At 37.3% G+C, this 21,606-nt stretch overlaps 1 protein-coding gene across 1 annotated transcript in view; it reads left to right on the plus strand.

The window, feature by feature from the left end:
* ZSWIM6 (zinc finger SWIM-type containing 6) overlaps positions 1 to 21,606 on the plus strand; it is a 103,547-nt gene that overhangs the window by 39,366 nt on the left and 42,575 nt on the right. The window contains exons 2-4 of the mRNA XM_034440961.3: positions 2,813 to 3,169; positions 10,170 to 10,318; positions 15,482 to 15,632. Coding sequence (XP_034296852.2) covers positions 2,813 to 3,169; positions 10,170 to 10,318; positions 15,482 to 15,632 — 657 coding nt within the window. The remainder of the gene's footprint in view (positions 1 to 2,812; positions 3,170 to 10,169; positions 10,319 to 15,481; positions 15,633 to 21,606) is intronic.

Raw genomic sequence — 21,606 nt, forward strand, 5'->3', positions numbered from 1 at the left:
TCTGTATGCTTCCATTTACATGTTTTCATTCAAGCAGTGGAATGTCACTATGGTGGAAGTGAAAAATAGTAATTGTATTTTGTTAAATCACCTCAAACATTGTGATCAGTGGAAATGCCATGAATTTTCTGACAAATCTCCCCACTGTAAAAGATGCAAATAATCTTTACTGATTTTCCTTGCCTTCTCATTCACTCTTGCTCTACCCCAAATCTAATCAAGCATAAAAGTTGATGAGCTGAAAGAGATGGAATTGTGTGTTTCTTTGTGTATGTGTGCCTGTGTATTGTAGTCTTTACATTCACTCAGAGGAACTGGTCATACATAGAATTTTTTTCCCCATGAGTATTCCATGATTATCTATCACACAAGTAATTTTTTTTCAGATATATATTTTAAAAAATCTAAGCCACTGAATTCTGATATCATATCAAAATTTTGTTTTTTTTAAAGAAATGATTACATGTACCGTATTTTTCAGACTATAAGACGCTCCAGACTATAAGATACACATTAGCTTTAGAGGAGGAAAACAAGAAAAAAAAATCTGCCTCTGCCGCCTGTTCACCACCGCCTGTTCACCGTGGCCTGTTTGCCACCGCCACGGCCCCGTTCGGCGCAGCCCATTCGCCGCCACCACAGCCCATGCAAACGGGCCGCAGCAATAGGCGGTGAGAGGAGGCAGCCTAGAACCCGCCGCCTAGAACAGCTGATTGGCGCCCCACCAACCCCTCTCCCCTACCGCAATATTCGCTCTATAAGATGCACAGACATTTCCATCCACTTTTTTTGGGGGGGGGAGTACATCTTATAGCCCGAAAACTATGGTAATTGGAAAAATATTAGCTCATTGTCAAAAGGTATATATTAAAGAATTACATGTTTACATGTGGAAGATAGTTTTGCTTTTATTAAGTATGGTACTATATTTGAGGAATAATTCTTTGTTGAAGCCTGTGTGGGTTGATTCTTATTGATTTTATAGAATTATGTTCATTCCAAAAATGAGTCCATGTGTCATTATCAAGCTAAAGTATTTTATTTATTATTTTGTTTTATTTTTATTTATTTTATTTATCAGTTTGTTTCCATTTTAATTTCCCTTAACTAATACTAATATACATTTGCAGCAAAGCACTCCCAATATTACTTGTGCTGATTTATTTGCATCTAATCTCTGATACAACAGTTTTACTTGACACTATAACTGGATATATTAGAAATGCATTTTAATGCATAGATGTGGTCTCAAACAAACCTACAAAGAAATCCTTTAAAATGATTAAATATGCAAGAAAAATGCTTCAAAATATTTTATGCTCATAAACTGGTTCCTAATGATCCTTGTTGATCTTCATGATTTTTTTTTTTTAAAAAAACCTCTTTATCAGCTGTATTTTTCTTAGTATGTCAGGTCGTCATGGGTATTTATATGTCATACTGAGAAAGAGGTGGACCAACATACTTGAGCGCTTTCTCCCCACGCAAACAGTAACACATAAAAGCATTCTATAGGTAGTTCTCGTTCAGCGGCCACTTACGATTATGATTATGGTGAACAAGAAGGCTTACAATCGTTCCTTGCAGTTGCAGCTGTAGCAGCATCCCTGCAATCATGTGATCATGAATCAGGCACTTGGCAAATGGCTCACAATTACAAGAATCTCAGTACCCTCCGGTCACATTATCATCATTTGCAACCTTCACCAACGAGCAAAGTCCATGGGAAAGCCAGCAGGAAGTTTCAAATGGTGATCATGGGATGTTGTGCCTAACAGCCACACAGGGCAACTCGAGCTACCATTGTTTAGGTCAGCATGGTCGTGTGATGTTGGTCTTTACAACCACATTGCTTAGTGACAGATATTCCCAGTCCCAATTATCATAGTTACTTGAGGACTGCCTATGTAAGGATTGGATGTCCATCATAGAACAATGGGCTAAAACAATACTATTCCAACAAATTTATTCTCTGCATGAAACTAGTTTATTTCCTAACTAGAAACATTCAAAAGTGCTTGTTCTTGAAGCAGTTCCACAACAGCTGTTGTGATGATTCTGTTGGGTGGTCAAGCTTTTAGTTTGAGAAAGAGTAGCAAGATTAACAGAATAAGTGGATCTAAAAGCCTGTGAAAAGAGAATATGTGATAGTAAAGAGTAAAAGATTCATAGAGTAGAAGTACTAGGATGTCACATAGCAACTTCACTTTAAAAAGTTGTATATAGAAGTCTGTTTTATTTATTCTAGATCTGTGTGCATGAAATTAATATACTCACTGGGATTTGAAAATCCATATAGCTTCCTCCAGAGTATAGCCTTAATGCAGACTTTGTGATAGTACACTAACAGCTGAGAAGAAAAGCATAGTTTCCTGAATAATTTCCATCCTTATTGTTTTGACATTTTTCATATGTGAGCACAGCATTGGGTTTAAAAATAAATAAAGGCACTAAAATGTTGTTAGATTCCATTGATGGAAGCTTCCAGCTACCATTTGCAATAAGTAGCGCTGGAAGTTGTTATTATTATGAAGGTTCTAAAGTAATGCAGATTCAGTATTTTGGTGTATGAATGCCTGTTTCCTGTTTTTTTCTGTAGTCATCTACCACAGTTACCACTTTGTTCATGTAAAACTATTTTTATATAAGTGTTTTTTAGGTGACTTTAGTGGCTGCTGCTAAAGACCACAGTTACTATCTAAGATGGTGAATTCTATTTAAGTGCATTCAGGTTATCAAACTTTGCTTGCTTAAAATAGCAAACACGCATTTTACTGATTTTTAAAGATGACTATTTTCTTCTGATGAACAGGTTTCCACCTGAGCGGTACCGTGACTGAACCTGCCATGCAATCCGAGCCAGAAACTGTTTGCAATGTGGCTATCAGCTTTGATCGTTGCAAGATTACCTCAGTGACCTGTAGCTGTGGAAACAAAGACATATTTTACTGTGCCCATGTTGTGGCCCTTTCTTTATACCGGATCCGCAAGCCAGATCAGGTCAAACTACATCTTCCCATTTCAGAGACTCTTTTTCAAATGAACAGAGACCAACTGCAAAAATTTGTACAGTATTTGATTACAGTGCACCATACTGAAGTTTTGCCAACGGCTCAAAAACTTGCAGATGAAATCCTTTCTCAGAATTCAGAGATCAATCAAGTTCATGGTGAGTTAGTGTTTTTTTTCTCCAGTGCTTGCTCCAGAATCCTTTTCTTTCTTCCAGGAAAGTACTTCAGTTTAATCCTATTGACACTGTATTTCCGTAAGCTTTTTGGACTTCCTTTCATGTTCTCTCTCCAAATATGTTTAGAACAAATGACACTTTTAGCCTGTTAGTTTAATTAGGCAATGTGCAGAAAGCTAACTGAAAACTGGGAAAGGCTGCCTGTTCTTGCAGAAAAGACTGTAGTTCCATTCATGTATTGTAGTGCATGAATCACATTGAGCAGTCCTGTCTGTCTAAATATCATGCTGTGATGTCAAATAAAAGAGAGGTATGAAATGAGATGGTCTGATGAGGTCATCAGATATAGGTTATAGGCTTAGGCTTGCATTATCAGAATTTTCATCTGCACGTGCAGATTGGATAAAACTGTCAGAAACAAGTTGTATAAGGGTCTAATGACATGTTTCCATGGAGAACAACAGTTGCTCAGCCACATTGAGAAAAGATATAAATGATTTATTTTATCTCAAATCTAACAAGGGAACCCATAGAAACTGTTAGGAAAAGGTAATATCTACCATTAATAACTTGTAAGAAGAACAACAGAATTATTTTCTACTTACTTAGATGGTTATTGCTTAAAGAAACATGAGTTTCATTTATTTGGGGTTTTTTTAGTTCAGTATCCAACTGAGTAACTCTCCCACTTGTAGTTGATCAACATATTTCTAATTGAAATGTTATATGACAGAAAACTACTTGAATGACAGGAAACTCTAACCCTGAAATCATTTAGGAAGGTGACATGAGGATTGGGCTATATATAATCAAGAATGCATAATTGAAAGTAGGAGAGGAATATACCCAGGGTGGGATTCTACCGGTTTGGACTGCTTCAGACAAACTGGTAGCTCTGGCGATCAGCTGGGAGTGAACTGGTTGGTCCTGACGATCAGATGGATCCACCCGCCTGCCCATGCTATTTTCCTACCTTTATCTTCTAAGCAGGGGTGGGTTCTACTTATCTTTACTACCGGTTCACAGCGGGGCCGCACGAGCTCTTCTGCGCATGTGCAGAAGCGTCTTGGTGACATCGGGGTTGGTGGGCAGCGCCTCCCGCTGGTTTTACTACCGGTTAAACTATAGAACCGGTGTGAATCGGGGGCAACCCACCACTGCTTCTAAGCTGATTCACGCGGTAGAGCAGATTGCCATGTGAATCAGGTGTATTACTCCTCCAAGGAAACCAAGAAGTGAAGATTTCTTCAATCTGCGCACGTGTGCACAGCAAATCGTGCAATCACCGGACCGGTTGTTAAACCAAGAGGATCCCACCACTGAATATACATCCCCCCCCCCAAGAAAGGTGTTATGAAATATGTTATGTGGTGTAATCATTCCTTCCATTGGAATTTGGACAGGCAGCTTTGTTGAAACATCTGAACAATATATCAGGATGGTTTTTTTTTTGCAGCTAACTACTTACTGTTAAAATAAACATTTTAACAGTAAATTAACATTTGACTCTACAGTATACCAATAGATGTGTCCCAAGCTGATTCACGTATTCTGCAAGCTAAGTTAGACAATATAGTGGTGTCCAACTTTCTGGTGAATTAGTGTATAGAAATTGCTCGCTGCATGGAGTAACTGCAAACCTGAGGGTGTGCACTTTAAAAGCCACATGATGAAGATGATGCTTTGAATGCTTTGCCCAATCCTACTGTGCTGCTGTCCTCCAGTCATCAGGGACTTCACCACTTTTCCAGGAGTTCTCAAAAACAATGCGTAAAGGTTTGGACTGACCATGAGCAAGTCCCTTTGGTAGTCATTTGGCCTGAAAGTTTCAACTGATGTGAAATAAATAAATACTTTAGTCAAGCTTCAGTCCTGGTCTTACAAGACTTGAGCATCCATTTAATTTTTTAGACGTAAAACATGAAAAGGTATATGTGATCATTCCAATTTGGCTAATACCTCTTCCTCCTTCCCCACCCATCCCTGTAATTTCTAGAATTTTTTTGAGGAGAGGACAAGGTTTCTTTGCCAATATGAATATTTGGTTATAAATAAGAAGTTGGTAGTTTGTGATTAGCACTGAAATGAGCCATGCTAATATAGATCTTTGGAAATGCCTACAGATTTGATCATAGATTAAAGATTTGAGTAAAGAACAAATTCCAATTTCATGTAATGTAACTGGGACTAAATTAACATGGCACCCAAAAATGAATTATTTACTTTCACGGAATTATAAAATTGAAAGATGGCATTTAAACAATCAAATCCAGGCACCAGCATCCCAGGTGGTATTTAGCCTTCAATTAAAAACATCCAAGAAAGGGAAGCCCACCTCCCCCCCCCAAACTCTACTATTACTAGAACAATAAAATATTTGTTTTTGAGAAGTCCATTCTGGCTCCTGGTTATTACTATCTTTTCTTTGAAGATGTTTATGAATTCATTTCTTTATAGTCCGCTTTAGAATTTTCCTAGGTACAATCAAATTATTATTTTTAATTTGCTATGTCTTTTTCTTTTGGAAAATAACGGATAATATCCAGTCACCAGGCACTTCATCTCTTCTCCAGGATTTCTCAGAGATAATACATAAGGAATTGGACTGAGGATAACTAGTTTTTTCAGCAACCCACGATGGAATTAATTTGGTCACGGGAATTTAAATTCACTCAAAGTAAACAGGTAACCCCTGACCAGGTTTCTCCCAGTTTCAAGCTTTAGTTCTGCCCAAAATTTCTTGGTAGTACTACCGTGTTTCCCTGAAAATAAGACCCTGTCTTATATTTTTTTGAACCCTGAAATAAGCTCTTGGCCTTATTGCCATGCGCTCAAAAGCCCGATTGGGCTTATTTCAGGGTATGTCTTATTATGGGGAAAACAGGGTAACATAGTCTTGTGTTAGGGAGAACTGAACCAAAATATTTGAATATACCTGTGTTTCTTTGTTACTAATATTTTACAATGTTTATTTGACTCCTTATATAAAGGCATGTATAAAGTCTTTTCTTCCCCCTCAGCAGCCTTTCCTGAGCTCGGCTCATTATGAATTCTACTTTCCTGACACACCTCTGCTGCTCTGGTCTACCTATCTATACTCTTCCTTTGTGATCTATTCTTATATCCATTTCCTATACTGTATGTACTGTGTCCTTTCTTGCTTTCTGCCCTTCAGTAATTTGTGTATCTAACCTTCAAAGAGAGGTATGTGTGTATGTTTTTACGCATGAAGCTACATTGGCTTCTTTTGCTGTCACTTTTGCTTTCATTATAATTTTTGGATTATTTTTTTAACTTTAATACCTCTAATATGGACCTGCAACCTTCTTGAGCTTCTCTTCCTGTTGGCTTCAGGCACCTTAGGATCTTATTTCCAACTCAGAGCAGGTTTTATTTGAATTTGCTTCTGCATTTGGCTGTGGTCACTTTTCTTAAAATCAAGAGTTCTGGCTTGATATGATAACATTCAATCAACTTTGAAGTCTGTCTCCTCCTCTACTATGACCTTGATGGGTAGATATAAGCAAATCTTGATGGAAAGAATCTCTTGACCAACTGTGACAGTATAGCATCTCAGAACTGGAAAGCTAGCTAGTAAGCATTGAGGGATAACTAATGTTTTCCATTATATATCAAGTATTATTAGTTGTCTTAAGTTGGAGGTTAAGAGTATGTGCTCACTGTTTAAGCTTTTAGGAAACATTTGTTCCTTGTGGTTAAGATGGATAACTTGGAGAAACGGAGCAAGTCAGGGAAGTATGAAGATGACTTTTCAGTATTATTATCAACCCTTCAGCTATTTTAAGATTTCTTTAGATGTTTGATGTCATCTAGCAAAAGTGTTCTGTCACAGCCTCTTGGCTTTAATTATTCCATTTTCAAAATATATGTTATAATTCAAATCATTTGAAATTATTGTTTAAAATAACAGAAAACTCATTCTTTACTTAGAAGAAAAATTATGAAAGGTTCACCAGTTTGATATTTCCTGTAATAAAACTTTGCTTTTGATACCACTTATTTTTTCTGGAATTTTCTATATTGAGCCAGCAACTCTTTTTCATCAGAAGTTGTTATTGAAGGAAAAATAGGAGGAAAAAGGAGTGTTATGTATGTTTGCCACTTTGAGTTACCATATTTATAAAAATAATTATATAATTTTCCTACATTTCCTATATTTTAATATTTCCCAACATTTTAGATATAATGAAATATTTATAGGTACTAAAATAGGGCAAACTGTTTTCTAGAACATTACAATCCCAGCTTAAGCATGAAAAACAAATAGAAATAAAAATAACCCAAAGTTGAATGGTCAGCCTTGAATGCATTGCAGGTGATCCCACCTTGGAATGACTCTTGTGAGACTGTCCCATTTTGTGCAGTTGCTATTGTCTTGAGCTTTTTGCTAATGGAATTGGAAATACCAAAGTTACTGTAAGCACTACTTAATCGTAGGTCTCTGTCAAAAAATAATTAAAAGTGCTGTTCTCAGATAGTCAAGTCATATATCATATATTTTTAGACTGTTATTTCTGTAACTGTTTGTTTTATCTTTTTCTTTTTCTTTTTTTTGAAAGGCCTTCGGGCTATTCAATAAAAGAACTACACAGATAGTCAAGTATTGCCCCTTGGCTATTTGAGGAAGATAGATAGAATACTTTTTAGGAAGTATTGCTTCCTAAAAAGAGTAATACCCTTTTTAGGAAGGCATTCACACCACAGGCAAAATCAATGGCAGAAAGTGTTGTGTCCTATATTTGCCTACTTTAATTTTTACTAGATTTTAAAAAAACATTTTAGCCTGCTTATTTAGCATTTTAATTTTTCCGTTGATTTTAAATGGTGCAAACCATCTTGAATGGTATGCATTATTTATTTATGCTGTAATCCTGAAGGATTTCCAATAGTTAACACCCAAACTAAAACACCCCTGATTAAAAACAAATATAAAAACAGCAAAACAAAGCACCTATGGTAAATAATAACAGTAAAGTGCCTGGAATAATAATCACAGACACAGCCTCTTTGTTATTCTCTAATACTGGTGAACCACAAGTAGTTTTTCTTGAGAGATATGTAATTGATGACTCAATTCTGGTTAGCAAAAGTAGCTAGAAAAGGAAACTACATGGGAACCCTTCACATATGCAGTACTGTAAAGTGCATTTGAAACATTGGAAACCTGTGCATTTTATTAGATGACTATTGACAAAAAATATCCTGCTGCATTGTATTATCAGATGCAGTTTCTCAGTGGTCTTCAAAGGTATGAATACAATACGTATATTTAATATATTGCAAGAATCTTGAAAGTGATAAGGGTGTGAGTTACTCTTGTGACTAGACATACCCAGTTCCTGCAACTGTTTATCATGTTTTAGCTCCATCCCGCTAATCAATTTTGTTGCTCTTCTCTGCACTTTTTCTAGAGTCTCAACATCTTTTTTGTATCAAGCTGACCAAACTGGCGCAGTTTTCCAAGTACGATCTTACCAAAGCAGTGTTCAATTTTAGCCTGTTTTGTCCCATTAGTGTTCAGATATTTGAGTCAAGATTTCCAGTTGTCTCCAACTTAACCAATTAAATATCACCTTACTCCAAACTACTAGGTGACCTCTTCCAACAGTTCCATGTTCAAGAGAAAGATGAAAAAGACCAAGCTTTATTAAGCCAACCTCCCCTCATCCCCTGTATCCCCTGACTGGAATTGCCTGGTAATGAAGGACCAGTGCCAATATAAAACAGTGCCTGCAGCCCTCATAATATCTCCAGAAGGAATGCTTGCTGTTGAGCAGTCTTGTAGGATAGGAAGGATATATTACCTCCTCCCTATCCTGACATAGCTCACTGACCTGAGTAACCAGTACTATTTTGGTTCCATGTCTGGACCTGATCCCAGGCTGAAAAGGCTCCCAAAAAAAATCTGCTTTCTTGATGGTGCCGCAATTGACCCTCACCATCTTTTCAACAGCCTTCTCCAAAAATAGAACTTGAAGACTACATGATATTTATTCAGTATAGCTGGATCCAGAAAACGCCTCGTGAAGAGAAGACATATTACAGTCTCTTTCAAATTGGGGAGATTTGTGTGGCAACAAGTAGGCAGCTCACAGCAATAATAAAACTGCAAACTATAAAACCATCAAACTAAAACAATAAATTAAACCCTTCCCTCCAAATCCTGGTGCCCCAATTATCTCCTAGGATGCTTCAACAACTATCCATAAGCTCCCACGACACTATTGCAGTGCTGGGTAAACACCAGGTCCCGATGGCCTTCCAGAAAGGGACTGCCAGATCACTGGGGCCAGGATGTTCCACAGAATAGGGGCAGACTTGGGAGTCTTTTAATTTCAGAAGCTGAAGACTGAGCATGGAATTTGTGTGCAAAGCACACATTTTGTTAGTGAGTAACGATACCTCTATGTCATGGAGAGCTATTGCTCAAGTTTTCTCTTAGCCACTGACATAATAATCTAAAGCTGTGCACACCTAGGTTTCTTTAGAGTGCTAAACATGCACAGAATTCTACCATATAAGTGCTTAATGTCAGTGCATACATAATAGGTGCAATCAATCATCAGTAACTCTTATTTTAGGTGGGAACAACTGAATCCTCATGTATTGGTAAAAAGATTTAAGTCATCATATAGCCTTTGTTTCAGTGGTGAAATCCAATTTTTTTTACTACCGGTTCTGTGGGCGTTGCTTGGTGGGTGTTGCTTGGTGGGCGTGGCAGGGGAATGATATTGCAAAATCTCCACTCCTGCTCCACTCCAGGGGAAGGATACTGCAAAATCCCCATTCCCACCCCACTTCTGGGGGAAGGAAATTGCAAAATCTCCATTACCACCCCACTCTGGAGCCAACCAGAGGTGGTATTTGCTGGTTCTCCGAGCTACTCAAAATTTCCGCTACTGGTTCTCCAGAACCTTCAGAACCTGCTGGATTTCACCCCTGCTTTGTTTCTACTGTGTAGGTGCCCCTGATCCTACAGCAGGAGCGAGTATAGATGATGAAAACTGCTGGCATTTGGATGAAGAGCAAGTTCAGGAACAAGTTAAACTCTTTCTTTCCCAGGGTGGATACCATGGATCAGGGAAACAGCTCAATTTGCTTTTTGCAAAGGTATGTAAGAAGGGATGTTTTTTCCCCCATTTTGACAGAATGCTTTTTTATCTTTCATTCTTATGGTGACTTCACAGTGTTTAGCCTCTTAGTAATGTTCCCACTCCATTTCTTGGGCTGATACATCTGGATTTCTTCGGCTACATTTTTCAGAATCCTTGGCAGTTTGGAAGATTTTAAGGTACAGAAGGACTACTTGATGTCAGTAGTAAACAGTTTCTTTGGGAAAAATACAAATCAACATGGCCAAAACCCAATGAAACAAATCTCTTGAATTTTTAAATGTCATTGCTTTGGTATTGATAATAGTATCTCCCCCACCCCCAGTATAAAAGGAGTATCAAAACACAACGAAAAGTGACTAGTATTTTTTTATAATTTAATGTCATGTGATAAATCTTACAATTGTTTTTAAAAAAGTGGGAAAACTGTACTGCCATGGGAAGATGGTTACTTAATGTAAGGAATGATAGAGCATGAAGTAAGGAGCTTTGCAAACACTTCTGTTGTTTCTTGGGCAGTGGGATGGAATCTGTAGCAAATTGACACCATATGATTGATCTGCTTTGCATGATTTATTATCAGAATAATACACTGCATAGGGATTTAGAAGCATAGAACAAACTGAAACTTGTAGCAGAACATTAGAATGTTTGTATTCAAGGGTAGTACTGGTATGATTGGTATGGTTCAAAGTGAAATGTTGAAATGTATGAATTTAAAGCTAAAGCCAGTTCAATGCAAAGTTGGAAAATAACAATAGCACTTAGACTTATATACCGCTTCATAGTGCTTTACAGCCCTGTCTAAGAGGTTTACAGAGTCAGCATATTGCCCCCAACAATCTGGGTCCTCATTTTACCCACCTCGGAAGGATGGAAGGCTGAGTCAACCTTGAACCAGTCAGGATCGAACCCCTGGCTGTGGGCAGAGTTAGCCTGCAATTCTGCATTCTAACCACTGCACCACCGTGGCTCTTAAATATCAGAATAACAACTTATTCTGAGTTTGGTGTTTCCAAATCAGCGTGTGCCTTGGAAGTAAAATAGGGCACCTTTAGCATCAGACAAACATGAAACAATCAACCTGCTAAAATTTCTAATAATTGTATTGCATTGATAAGATAATAACTGTGCTTTATAATTGAAGTACTATAGCCAGTCAATGAAACAATTATAGGTTTGTAACTGTTTTACTTTTTACAATGCTGGTGGTTCTTCTACCTTGCATTTCTCCTTAAATTTGTTCTTTGAATGATCAATAAAATCTTTGCTGTCTATAGCAATTTGGGTGGGGAAAAAAGTAAATATTTTAAGCATTTTTATTAAGAGTGCATGTGAATTTTATTTCCAAAGTGTTCATAAGAACCTTGGACTATAGAATAGGCTCCCCTAATGCTGCAAAGTGTATCACTGTGTTCTGTAAAAAATGATTTTTGCAATATGGTACATTTGAGCTACCATGAAAAACTTTATTTTTATCCAAAATTGTGGGATTTTCAAGTTAGTTTATTACTCTTTTGTATTTATACTGAAACACGTAGGAATTTGCTAATATATCCATGCTTCCTAACTGACAAGAGAAAAAATTGGCATGCTAGAGCTATGTCTTCTTTGTCCCCTTTATTATTGATGTTTACAACTGTTGCTTCTTTTTAGAATTAAATACTTATCAACTCCTCCTGTCCAGTGAATTAACTTTGTATTTGGTGATGTGGCACACAGAGTGTAGATCAATTATCCCACTCCTGTTTTTGTCTATCATCATGTTAATATTTACTTCTCCTTCTCCTCCTTCTCCTTAAATGCCAAGAACAACAGCTCTAAGCTAGAGGAACATCGTTTGAAAGCATTTATTATTTTCTTTTTAATGTTTTTATTAAAGTTTTTAATATTTTTAAATGTAAATTAATAATTTCCCCCTTTCTAGTTCCTACATTTCTGATATCAGACGAGACAAGATGAGATGAGATCATTTTCTCAATATTGGGCTACTTCATAATAAAAAAAAAAGTCTCTTCATTTTATAAATACTTTTTAAATCACATACTTTCAGCATGTCAATTGTCCCACTAGAGGCAAGATACTTTAAACCATTGCTACACAACACTAAAAGATGCTTATCGGTCTTACCACGAGCAGCTGTGGGACACTATGATCGTTGCATGATTCACCTTGTACCTGCTTACAGGCAAAGACTTAAAACCACAAAACCAACAATTAAATCAGTGGGGACCTGGACTGAGGAGGCAAAGTTAAAGCTACAGGCCTGTCTTGACTGCACTGATTGGAATGTTTTTGAAAGTACCTTTGCAGACTTAGATGAACTCACAGATACTGTAACATCATATGTCAGCTTCTGTGAAGACCTATGTGTACCCACCAGGAACTTGCAAATATACAGTAACAACAAACCTTGGTTCCAGCTAAACTTAGGAGCCCCAGCCCTGTGGAATGAACTGCCCCCGGAAATACGTGAGATCTCCGACCTCCGGGTGTTTCGCTGCGCTCTGAAGACCCTGTTGTTCCGCCAGGCCGGGCTATTAACATAACGTTTTAAATTGGGGTATTTTAAATTTCTGGGATTTTAATTGGAGCCTAATTATTTAATGATTTTAAATTTTAATTATTGTTTTGTTTCTGTGTTTTTAAATAGGCTGTACACCGCCCTGAGTCCTTCGGGAGAAGGGCGGTATAGAAATTTATTTATTTATTTATTTATTTATTTATTTATTTATTTATTTATTTATTTAAGCAGCTACGTCGTTCGAAAGAGGAAGCCTACAGAAAAGGTGATAAAATGCTGTACAATCAGGCCAGAAATATATTAACAAGGGAGATCAGAGCAGCAAAAAGAAACTACTCTGAAAAGCGAAAGAATCAGTTCTCAACAAATGAACCAGCAAACATGTGGAAAACTCTTAAAAATATCACCAGTTATGGCAAACCTCCTTCCCAGGCTGAAGGACATCAACAACTGGCAGATGACCTGAATGTGTTTTACTGCAGGTTTCAAAGGAAATTACAGCCACCTATCTCCACAACCCCCATCTCAGACACACCAACAACAGCCAAGCCTCCTACAACTGACCCCATCTCAGACACACCAACAACAGCCAAACCTCCTACAACTGACCCCATCCCGTTGGGTTCCCAACCCCTAGTGATCACAGAAAAGGAAGTGCAAGACCTATTTCAGAGACAAAAGCCAGGAAAAGCTCCAGGCCCAGACAAGATAACTCCTTCTCACTTAAAAGTCTGTGCTGACCAATTGGCCTCCATCTTCACCAGTATCTTCAATAAATTGCTAGAGATGTGCTATGCTCCTTCTTGCTTCAAATGCTCTACTATCATCCCAGTGCCAAAGGAACTGAATGACTACAGACCAGTTGCTCTAACATCTGTAGTTATGAAAATCTTTGAAAGGCTAGTGCTGTCCCACTTTAAAACCATCACAAATCTGCAGTTAGACCCCCTGCAATTTGCACACCGAGCAAATAGATCAAGAGATGATGCTGTTAATATGGCTCTGCACTACATCCTACAACATCTTGAATCTCCAAAGACCTGTGCAAGGGTTCTCTTTATAGACTTTAGTTCAGCATCCAACACCATCATTCCAGACATTCTTCTAACTAAGCTAAACCAGCTAGTGGTATCTGAACACACTTGTAAGTGGACCATAGCTTCCTAACAGACAGGAAGCAGCAGGTGAAGCTAGGCAAAATCACATCAGATACCTGTACAATTAGCACAGGGCTCCCCCAAGGATGCGTGCTCTCTCCACTTCTCTCTGTTCACCAATGACTGCATCTCAAATGATCCATCTGTTAAACTACTGAAGTTCGCAGATGACACAACAGTGATCGGTCTCATTCGAGACAATGATGAATCTACGTACAGACGGGAGGTTGAACAACTAGCCTTGTGGTGTGACCAGAACAATCTGGAACTGAACACACTCAAAACTGTAGAAATGGTGGTGGACTTTAGGAGAAACACTCCCATACTACCACCTCTTACAATACTAGACAACACAGTATCAACTATAGAGACCTTCAAATTTCTAGGTTCTACAATATCTCAAGACCTAAAATGGACACCTAACATCAAAAACGTCATCAAAAAAGCACAACAAAGAATATTCTTTCTGCACCAACTCAGAAAGCTCAAACTGCCCAAGGAACTGCTGATACAGTTCTACAGAGGAATTATTGAGTCTGTCATCTGCACCTCTATAACTGTCTGGTTGGTTCTGCAACCCAACAAGACAGACACAGACTTCAGAGGATAATTAGAACTGCAGAAAAACCAATTACTACCAACCTGCCTTTCATTGAGAACCTGTTTACTGCACGAGTCAAAAAGAGGGCTATGAAAATATTTACAGACCCATCACATCCTGGACATAAACTGTTTCAACTCCTACCCTCAAAACAACGCTATAGAGCACTGCGCACCAGAACAACTAGACACAAGAACAGTTTTTCCCCGAACGCCATCACTCTGCTAAACAAATAATTCCCTCAACACTGCCAAACTAGTTATTAAGTCTGCATTACTATTAATCTTCTCATCGTTCCTATCACCCATCTCCTCCCACTTTTGACTGTATGACTGTAACCTTGTTGCTGGTATCCTTATGATTTATATTGACTGTTTCCTAATATGATTTGATTGCTTATTTGTTTCCTATGACTCTCATTAAGTGTTGTACCTTATGATTCTTGACGAATGTATCTTTTCTTTTTATGTACACTGAGAGCATATGCACCAAGACAAATTCCTTTTGTGTCCAATCACACTTGGTCAATAAAGAATTCTATTCTATTCTAAAACATTGTGTACTTGCAATACTTACTGTTGGTATGAATTGGCAATATTGATTGTTCAGATGTAATCCTGTGTTTCCACTGACCTCTCCTTTGCTTCTGGCAATTCTTCATTTGCCTCCAGGAGTGGTGAATGCTCCAACACTGTAAGTTTTTAAGAAGAGATTGGATAACCATTTGTCTGAAGTGGTGTAGGTTTTCCTGCCTAAGCAGGGGGTTGGACTAAAAGACCTCCAAGGTCCCTTCCAACTCTGTTATTCTGTTTTTTTCATATATTATTTCATTTGGTTTTTTTTTTAAAAATGTACTAAACTACATGTTTAACATTGTAGGTGCGAGAGATGTTAAAGATGAGGGACTCAAACGGTGCTCGTATGCTGACGTTGATAACAGAACAGTTCATGGCTGACCCACGGCTGTCACTTTGGAGGCAACAAGGAACTGCAATGACAGACAAATACAGGCAGCTGTGGGATGAACTAGGTAAATCCAAATAATTTTGCAGCCGCTTTTAACAGATCCGATGTGAAGGAAACGTTAAGTGTTTTGAGTATCCCTGGTTCTTGTCAATAGAATTTGTATTTGTTGCCAGATTTTGGAAGTATGGCAACCTGGGAACTTGTTTTCCTAGGCAAAATTAGAGCATTTTTGCTAAAGCCAAGGATGTACAGCCAAAAATAACTGCTCCGTGAAATGTTTAATAGTAGAAGCTGGAATATAAACATTTCCTATGTAATAAGTAACCCATTGTATTAACAAGGGCTAGATCTGCAGTTATTAATAGTAAATGTTTACCTTCATAATTATGCACCTCTTTGATTCCAAAATGTCTTTGAAAGGGCATACTCCTTCACTAATCAGTTTTTAGTCAGCATGGAAAACTGTATAATGTTAGTTCAAGACCCTTCATTCATATTTTTTAATCAAGTGGGTGGTCTGGTTATATACCTCAGTGTAACACATGTCTTTTTTGTGCTATACTTGGGTTTCTGCTCTTAAAGATTGGGGGTGGGGGAAACCCTGATAATTGGCCAAACTAGGCTCATTTATCAAATTCATTGCAAGCTCGCTATCCTAACCAAATGCTTTACAGCCCTATGTTAATATGAGTGGCTGAATGTGAATTTAGATTTTTTTTTCTTTGAAGAATGAGGTGTGTACTTGTTGATTTGAGCTGGTAGTAGGTGATTTGTTCTGGGTCAGATACGGTATTCTGTTTGAAAATTAGGAGAACACAAACTGAGAACAAGCTGTGTTTCATGCCTTTTTTTTTTTTTAATTTGATTTATATGCCGCCCTTCTCCGGAGACTCAGGGCGGCTTACAATGTGTTAAGCAATAGCCTTCATACTTTTGTATATTTATACAAAGTCAGCTTATTGCCCCCACAAACTGGGTCCTCAATTTACCTACCTTAGAAAGGATGGAAGGCTGAGTCAACCTTGAGCCTGGTGAGATTTGAACTTACAGTAATTGCAGAGAGCTGGTGTTAATCACAATGCTATCAGTCTGCTGAGCCACCAAGCCTTTAAGTAAGTCTTATGAGAATCTTAATCAACTTTTACTTGAAACTGAAATAAATACCATAATCGTAATTCATACTTAGTGTTATTTTGGTGCGTTGTGTATTTTGGAATAGGAGTACTGTATTTCTATATGGCTCCAAATGAAATGAATGTAACACTGAAAGTTCCAGAGGAGCAAATTACAAGCTGCAGCTATTTCAGTTTATCTTTCTTACAGACAAGCAGTCAGTAAGGGAATCCTTGCAACAAATTCCATCAGCATTTCCCTGGATGTACTATATTTAATAATGACCTTGTGTGTACAGTATTACTAAGATCTATTTCCTGGGGCTGAGGCATATTTCTGCTCTGTGTGTGTCAGTTTGACATTCTTAGAGGAATTGCTTAAGAGTGGCTAGTTCAGGAGAACAATTACTTCACAACATAGAAGTTCCATGTCCTTCAAAGATTCCTAATAATCCATGCTGAGTGAGTAAACCTAAACATGGATTGTTGGATCAGAGAGAGACAAAACAAGTGTCTTTTTGACTGAATTTAACAATAATCTGGTTATCATTGAGAACTTCTAAGTTAATGCTTTCAATGTTAAATACTGCTAGTTTCACAGCAGCCTCAACTCCCTGTTTTAAACAAACACTATATAATACTAGTATTATCTCTTCGGTGTTAGTAACTAATTTTCAGGTGTTGACATCTGAGCAAATAGAGCTGCTTGACGCTGTTAATCCTTCTCTTTGCCTACTTACCCATATTCAGCTTCCAATGTGTAACCGGGAAGAAGAGGCCATTAGATTTTGTGTTAATATAACACAAATCTAATATTAATATAAGCAAGTGGCTATTTCTCTGTGGTAGATTTTTTTTCCCTCAACTCCTCTATTCTGGGAAGTTACAAATAAAGCCAGATAAATTACAGATCTTCCACTTCTGATGTTAAAACTGAACAGGTGATGATGATACATTGTTTCCAGGAATTTCTATACAAAGCTGATTTTTCTGGTCAGCTTTTCACCTGATTTCAGGCCAGGGCTAAGAATGAAATTACTGATATTGGGAGAAAAATAGAATGTGTATCTCTATTGGCTTCTCCAGGCTCATTGCTGTACCATTAGACTGTGCTTGAGCATCCATTTCCAGTGTTGCTTCTCTACCCTTGCCAGCAAGGTAGTTTCAGGTTGTGTTGAAAAATCTACTTTGCTCCAGGAGGAATGCCAATAGCTTTGATTTATTCTCCAATATGATTCTTATTTGCATGAAGCCTCAGATCAAACTTATAAGGTTTCTCTATGAGTGCGGCTCTGAAACTGGAAAAAAAATTGATTAAGAATAAGTAACTCAAAACTCAATCCACACGATTAATACAATATGGAAGTTAAATTATGCCCCAATCTTCTATTCAATTCAGGACTAAAATCCTCGAAATAATTGTTTTCTCCTTGCTTTGTTTCTCTTTTCCTCTTTACAAATAATTGCTTGTGTCAGATTCCATTCAAACACCTGAAAGAGAGGAGAGTGCCAAATAAAGTGACCAACATAGATTTGTTAATTCTGTATTGGCCTGGTTTGGAAATAAGTCAAGTTAGATTTTCTTCCCTTGAGAAGCTATTACAACATTCCTTAATCTTTGGAAGTATCAGTATAGATATTCTGCTCATGGTTATTCAGTGTGATTGTGATGTATGTTTTATGTCCCTGTTACACTTTAGTTGTCTAATGGTAAGCAATGGAATTACTCGCTGTGAGATTTTGACTTTATTTACTCCTTTTTGACAGGGAAGGTCATGAGGCTTGCATTAAAAGTTAATTCTCCAGTCTCCCCATTAGTTCTTTTAGCTGTCACCAGTTCTTTGAACCTACCCATTTAAGAGTATCCCTAAGGAATATTTGACATAACACCCTTTAGATGCCAGAATCTTTTCAATTTTCTTTTATAATCTTACTCATCCAAAATAAAAAAAAATATTTGAACGTTGATGTTTGAACTTTGATGTTTGAGTTTGGGAATGACTTTCAACCTGAAAAAGAAAAAGGAAAACCTATTATTTTAAAATCATAAAAACATCATAAAAAGTTTTTTCCCCCTCTTGCAAATGCAGAATGAAAGTCATTGGGCAATTTGAGCACATATAAAAATGAAATAAAGCTCACTTTCATTTGCAGGTTTACACCTGTTTATAGGTGAGCCCTAAAGTCAACTAGCTACTAAGCTTTCTTAAGCATGTTCTCAGGTGGTAGAAATTTCCCAAGATCAGACAGGTTTCACTGCCTTTCTTCCCTTGGGAAGAAGCCACCTTTTATAAAAGGATGTTAAAGAAAAAGTGTTCTGCTTCTAGGAACAATATGTTTGCAGAAAGGCTAAAGTAACAAGATGTTAATTGAAGTTCAGCCAATGTTTGCAAGATTCCCACAGTCATGAGGAGTATGAGAATACTTCTTTTGAAGGTAACATTCACTTAATATGTTAATAATGAGTAAAAGGAATTTCCAACTTAGATTCCTTTGTAAGACTAAAGAGGTTAGCTGACAGGGTGGCCCTGTAAAGATCAAGGAAGAGTTGCCATTTTGACAGGAGACATACATTTACATTTGAATCGCCAAACAAGCCAGGGAGGGGGTATTAATTATTTCCAGAATCGGCAGGGCATGTTTATATAGCAAACATGTGACTTGATCAGCTAGCCCTTATTCATAATCAATTTAGTTTGTAGATGACTTTGGGTCATGGAAATGCTTTTCTGTCAAAACCCCAGACTCAACGTCTCAGTTTTTTGAATATTCTGTCAAAAGACAGATGCATTGGTCCAGAATTTGCTTTCATTTTTGGAGCAAGTAAACATTAAAGCTAACATTTAAGGTGAATCTAAACTGAATTTAGATTCTAAATTCTTAAAGAATTGGATTATTTTTACTGTTATGTTATATTTGCTCTATGTACAGTATGCATACACGTTGTGGGAACTTTTGCAGAAGATGGTTCAATTTAGATTAAAAAATAAAATAAAATATATTCCACTTTAAAGTTGTGAAGAATTTACTAGGCATCTGGAAGATAAAGTTATTAAGATCTACCTGGAATTGGAGGCCGGATAAGCATGTCCTATAGATGAGACCAAGGTTATGATTTACAAGGTAGTCTGGAATCAGTTTGAATATGTTAGTTCTGAGGAAGTGGGAAGAGTTTTTATGGTATTTTATCTACCATTGGATCTCTGCCCCAGAAAAAAGTGTTAAAAATAGAAAACAAAGAAAAAAGCAAAACAAAATAAAAACAGAAACTCTTAAAGAATTAAGTTTCAATCGTCTTTTACCGCAATTATAAACATACTTGGATCTGTTTCTCCTCCTTCTAAATCAGGACAGTCAAACTCTTGGCCTTTAGGCCGGGTGCGTCACTTCACTGGCCATGCCCATGCCCTGTTTAATGAAGGGGAAAAAAGTCACAATATGTCACATGACACCATTGTGATGAAGCGAGTTTGACATCCCTGTTCTAAATTATACAGCATAGTTCCCTTTTCTTGTTCTCAACCTTTATTAAATCCCATTGGTTTAAGACTACTGATAAATCCCAAAATCACCATTTTTATCTATTTTTAGCAAAAAGTCCATAAAAGGTTTTCAGTCTTTTATAAAAGTACTTGCTGTTTCTTTCTTGGACTTTATAGGCTTATCTTAATAGTCAATTAGTTGTGGATACAGAGAGCTATTTGGTGAGTTTGCTGTATGTCACTTAGATTCACCAAATCAGTGTTATATATTTCAGTCACCTGATCCAAAAGTACTGCATAACTTGGGCATTTCTGGCTCTCTGTAAGTACCATATTGTTTCAAGGCTCATTTCAGAATTAAATTCTGAGAGCTACTAGTTATAGAGAAAAGTTTCGTCAGCATATTGGATCTGCAAGTTAATTGGTGTTTTCTGCTGATTCCTGGCTGTGATATGGAATTGGAAGCCCTTTGGCACCTTGAAAGATACAAGCCCTGAGTACAATTGTCACGTGTCACTATCAGGACCGACACAAATAGTGTTCTCTGTTCAGAAGCTTAATTACTGACCGTTTTAAATATGAGCATCGCAGTTTTAAACTAAACCCCGTTTGCCCTTGAATATAATTTAGATGTCCCCTTAGCAAAAGCTAAGTGTCAAATTAATGGGGGGAAAAGTCTACATGAAAAAAAAAACTAAAAATGCAAAACAGCCTTTTATTGCCTTTCACGTGCCACAACTAAATATGTCAACCTAAACCAAACTGTAATTGGCACAGTTACTGTTATCGAAGTAGGGTTGCTCTTGTGACAGCTTAATAAAGCTGAAACTATTAAATTAAATTTCTGAGGCTTTATCTGATAAGCGCAGTGAAGCAGAAGAATCTGTGAGACAAGTATCTATGCCTGGTAGAGTGATGGAGCCCAGCAACTTGTCAACATATAGATTACGGATCCAGATGTATGTGTGGTTTCCCCACAGTTTCTGTTTTTCATTATCCCTTCCTATCTTCTCCCATCCTACAATGTCTCCTATGCTAGCTGTTATCACATAGATCTTGCATTTCAAAACCCTCGTTTCAACTTCCTCAACATACATATAAGCAAGTGAGCTTTTTGAAATTAAAAATGTGTATCCAGCGTCAGTCAACCTCTTAAGAATGAGTTGAAGCCATTGACAACAAATGTCCTTTGATTGAATGGATTGTTGACCAGCTTATTTAAAATTCTTCAGCTTTGTTTCCCATTATTGACATGAGGTTTGTCCTTTTGTATTATAGAATTACTCCAGTTTTCCCAAGTTTCCCAAGGAACTTTTCCCCCTCTCCTGGACAGAGAAAAAAGAGCTAATTAGATTGGCATGGTTTTTGCAATGATTGTTCATTGATTTCCCATTACAGAAGATGGTAGACGCTGTTAATGATATATAGTAGTTAGTGCTTTAGT

The sequence above is a fragment of the Pantherophis guttatus genome, chromosome 2 (genome assembly GCF_059756535.1).
Source record: "Pantherophis guttatus breed Tessera chromosome 2, ASM5975653v1, whole genome shotgun sequence".
Lineage (NCBI taxonomy): Eukaryota > Metazoa > Chordata > Lepidosauria > Squamata > Colubridae > Pantherophis > Pantherophis guttatus.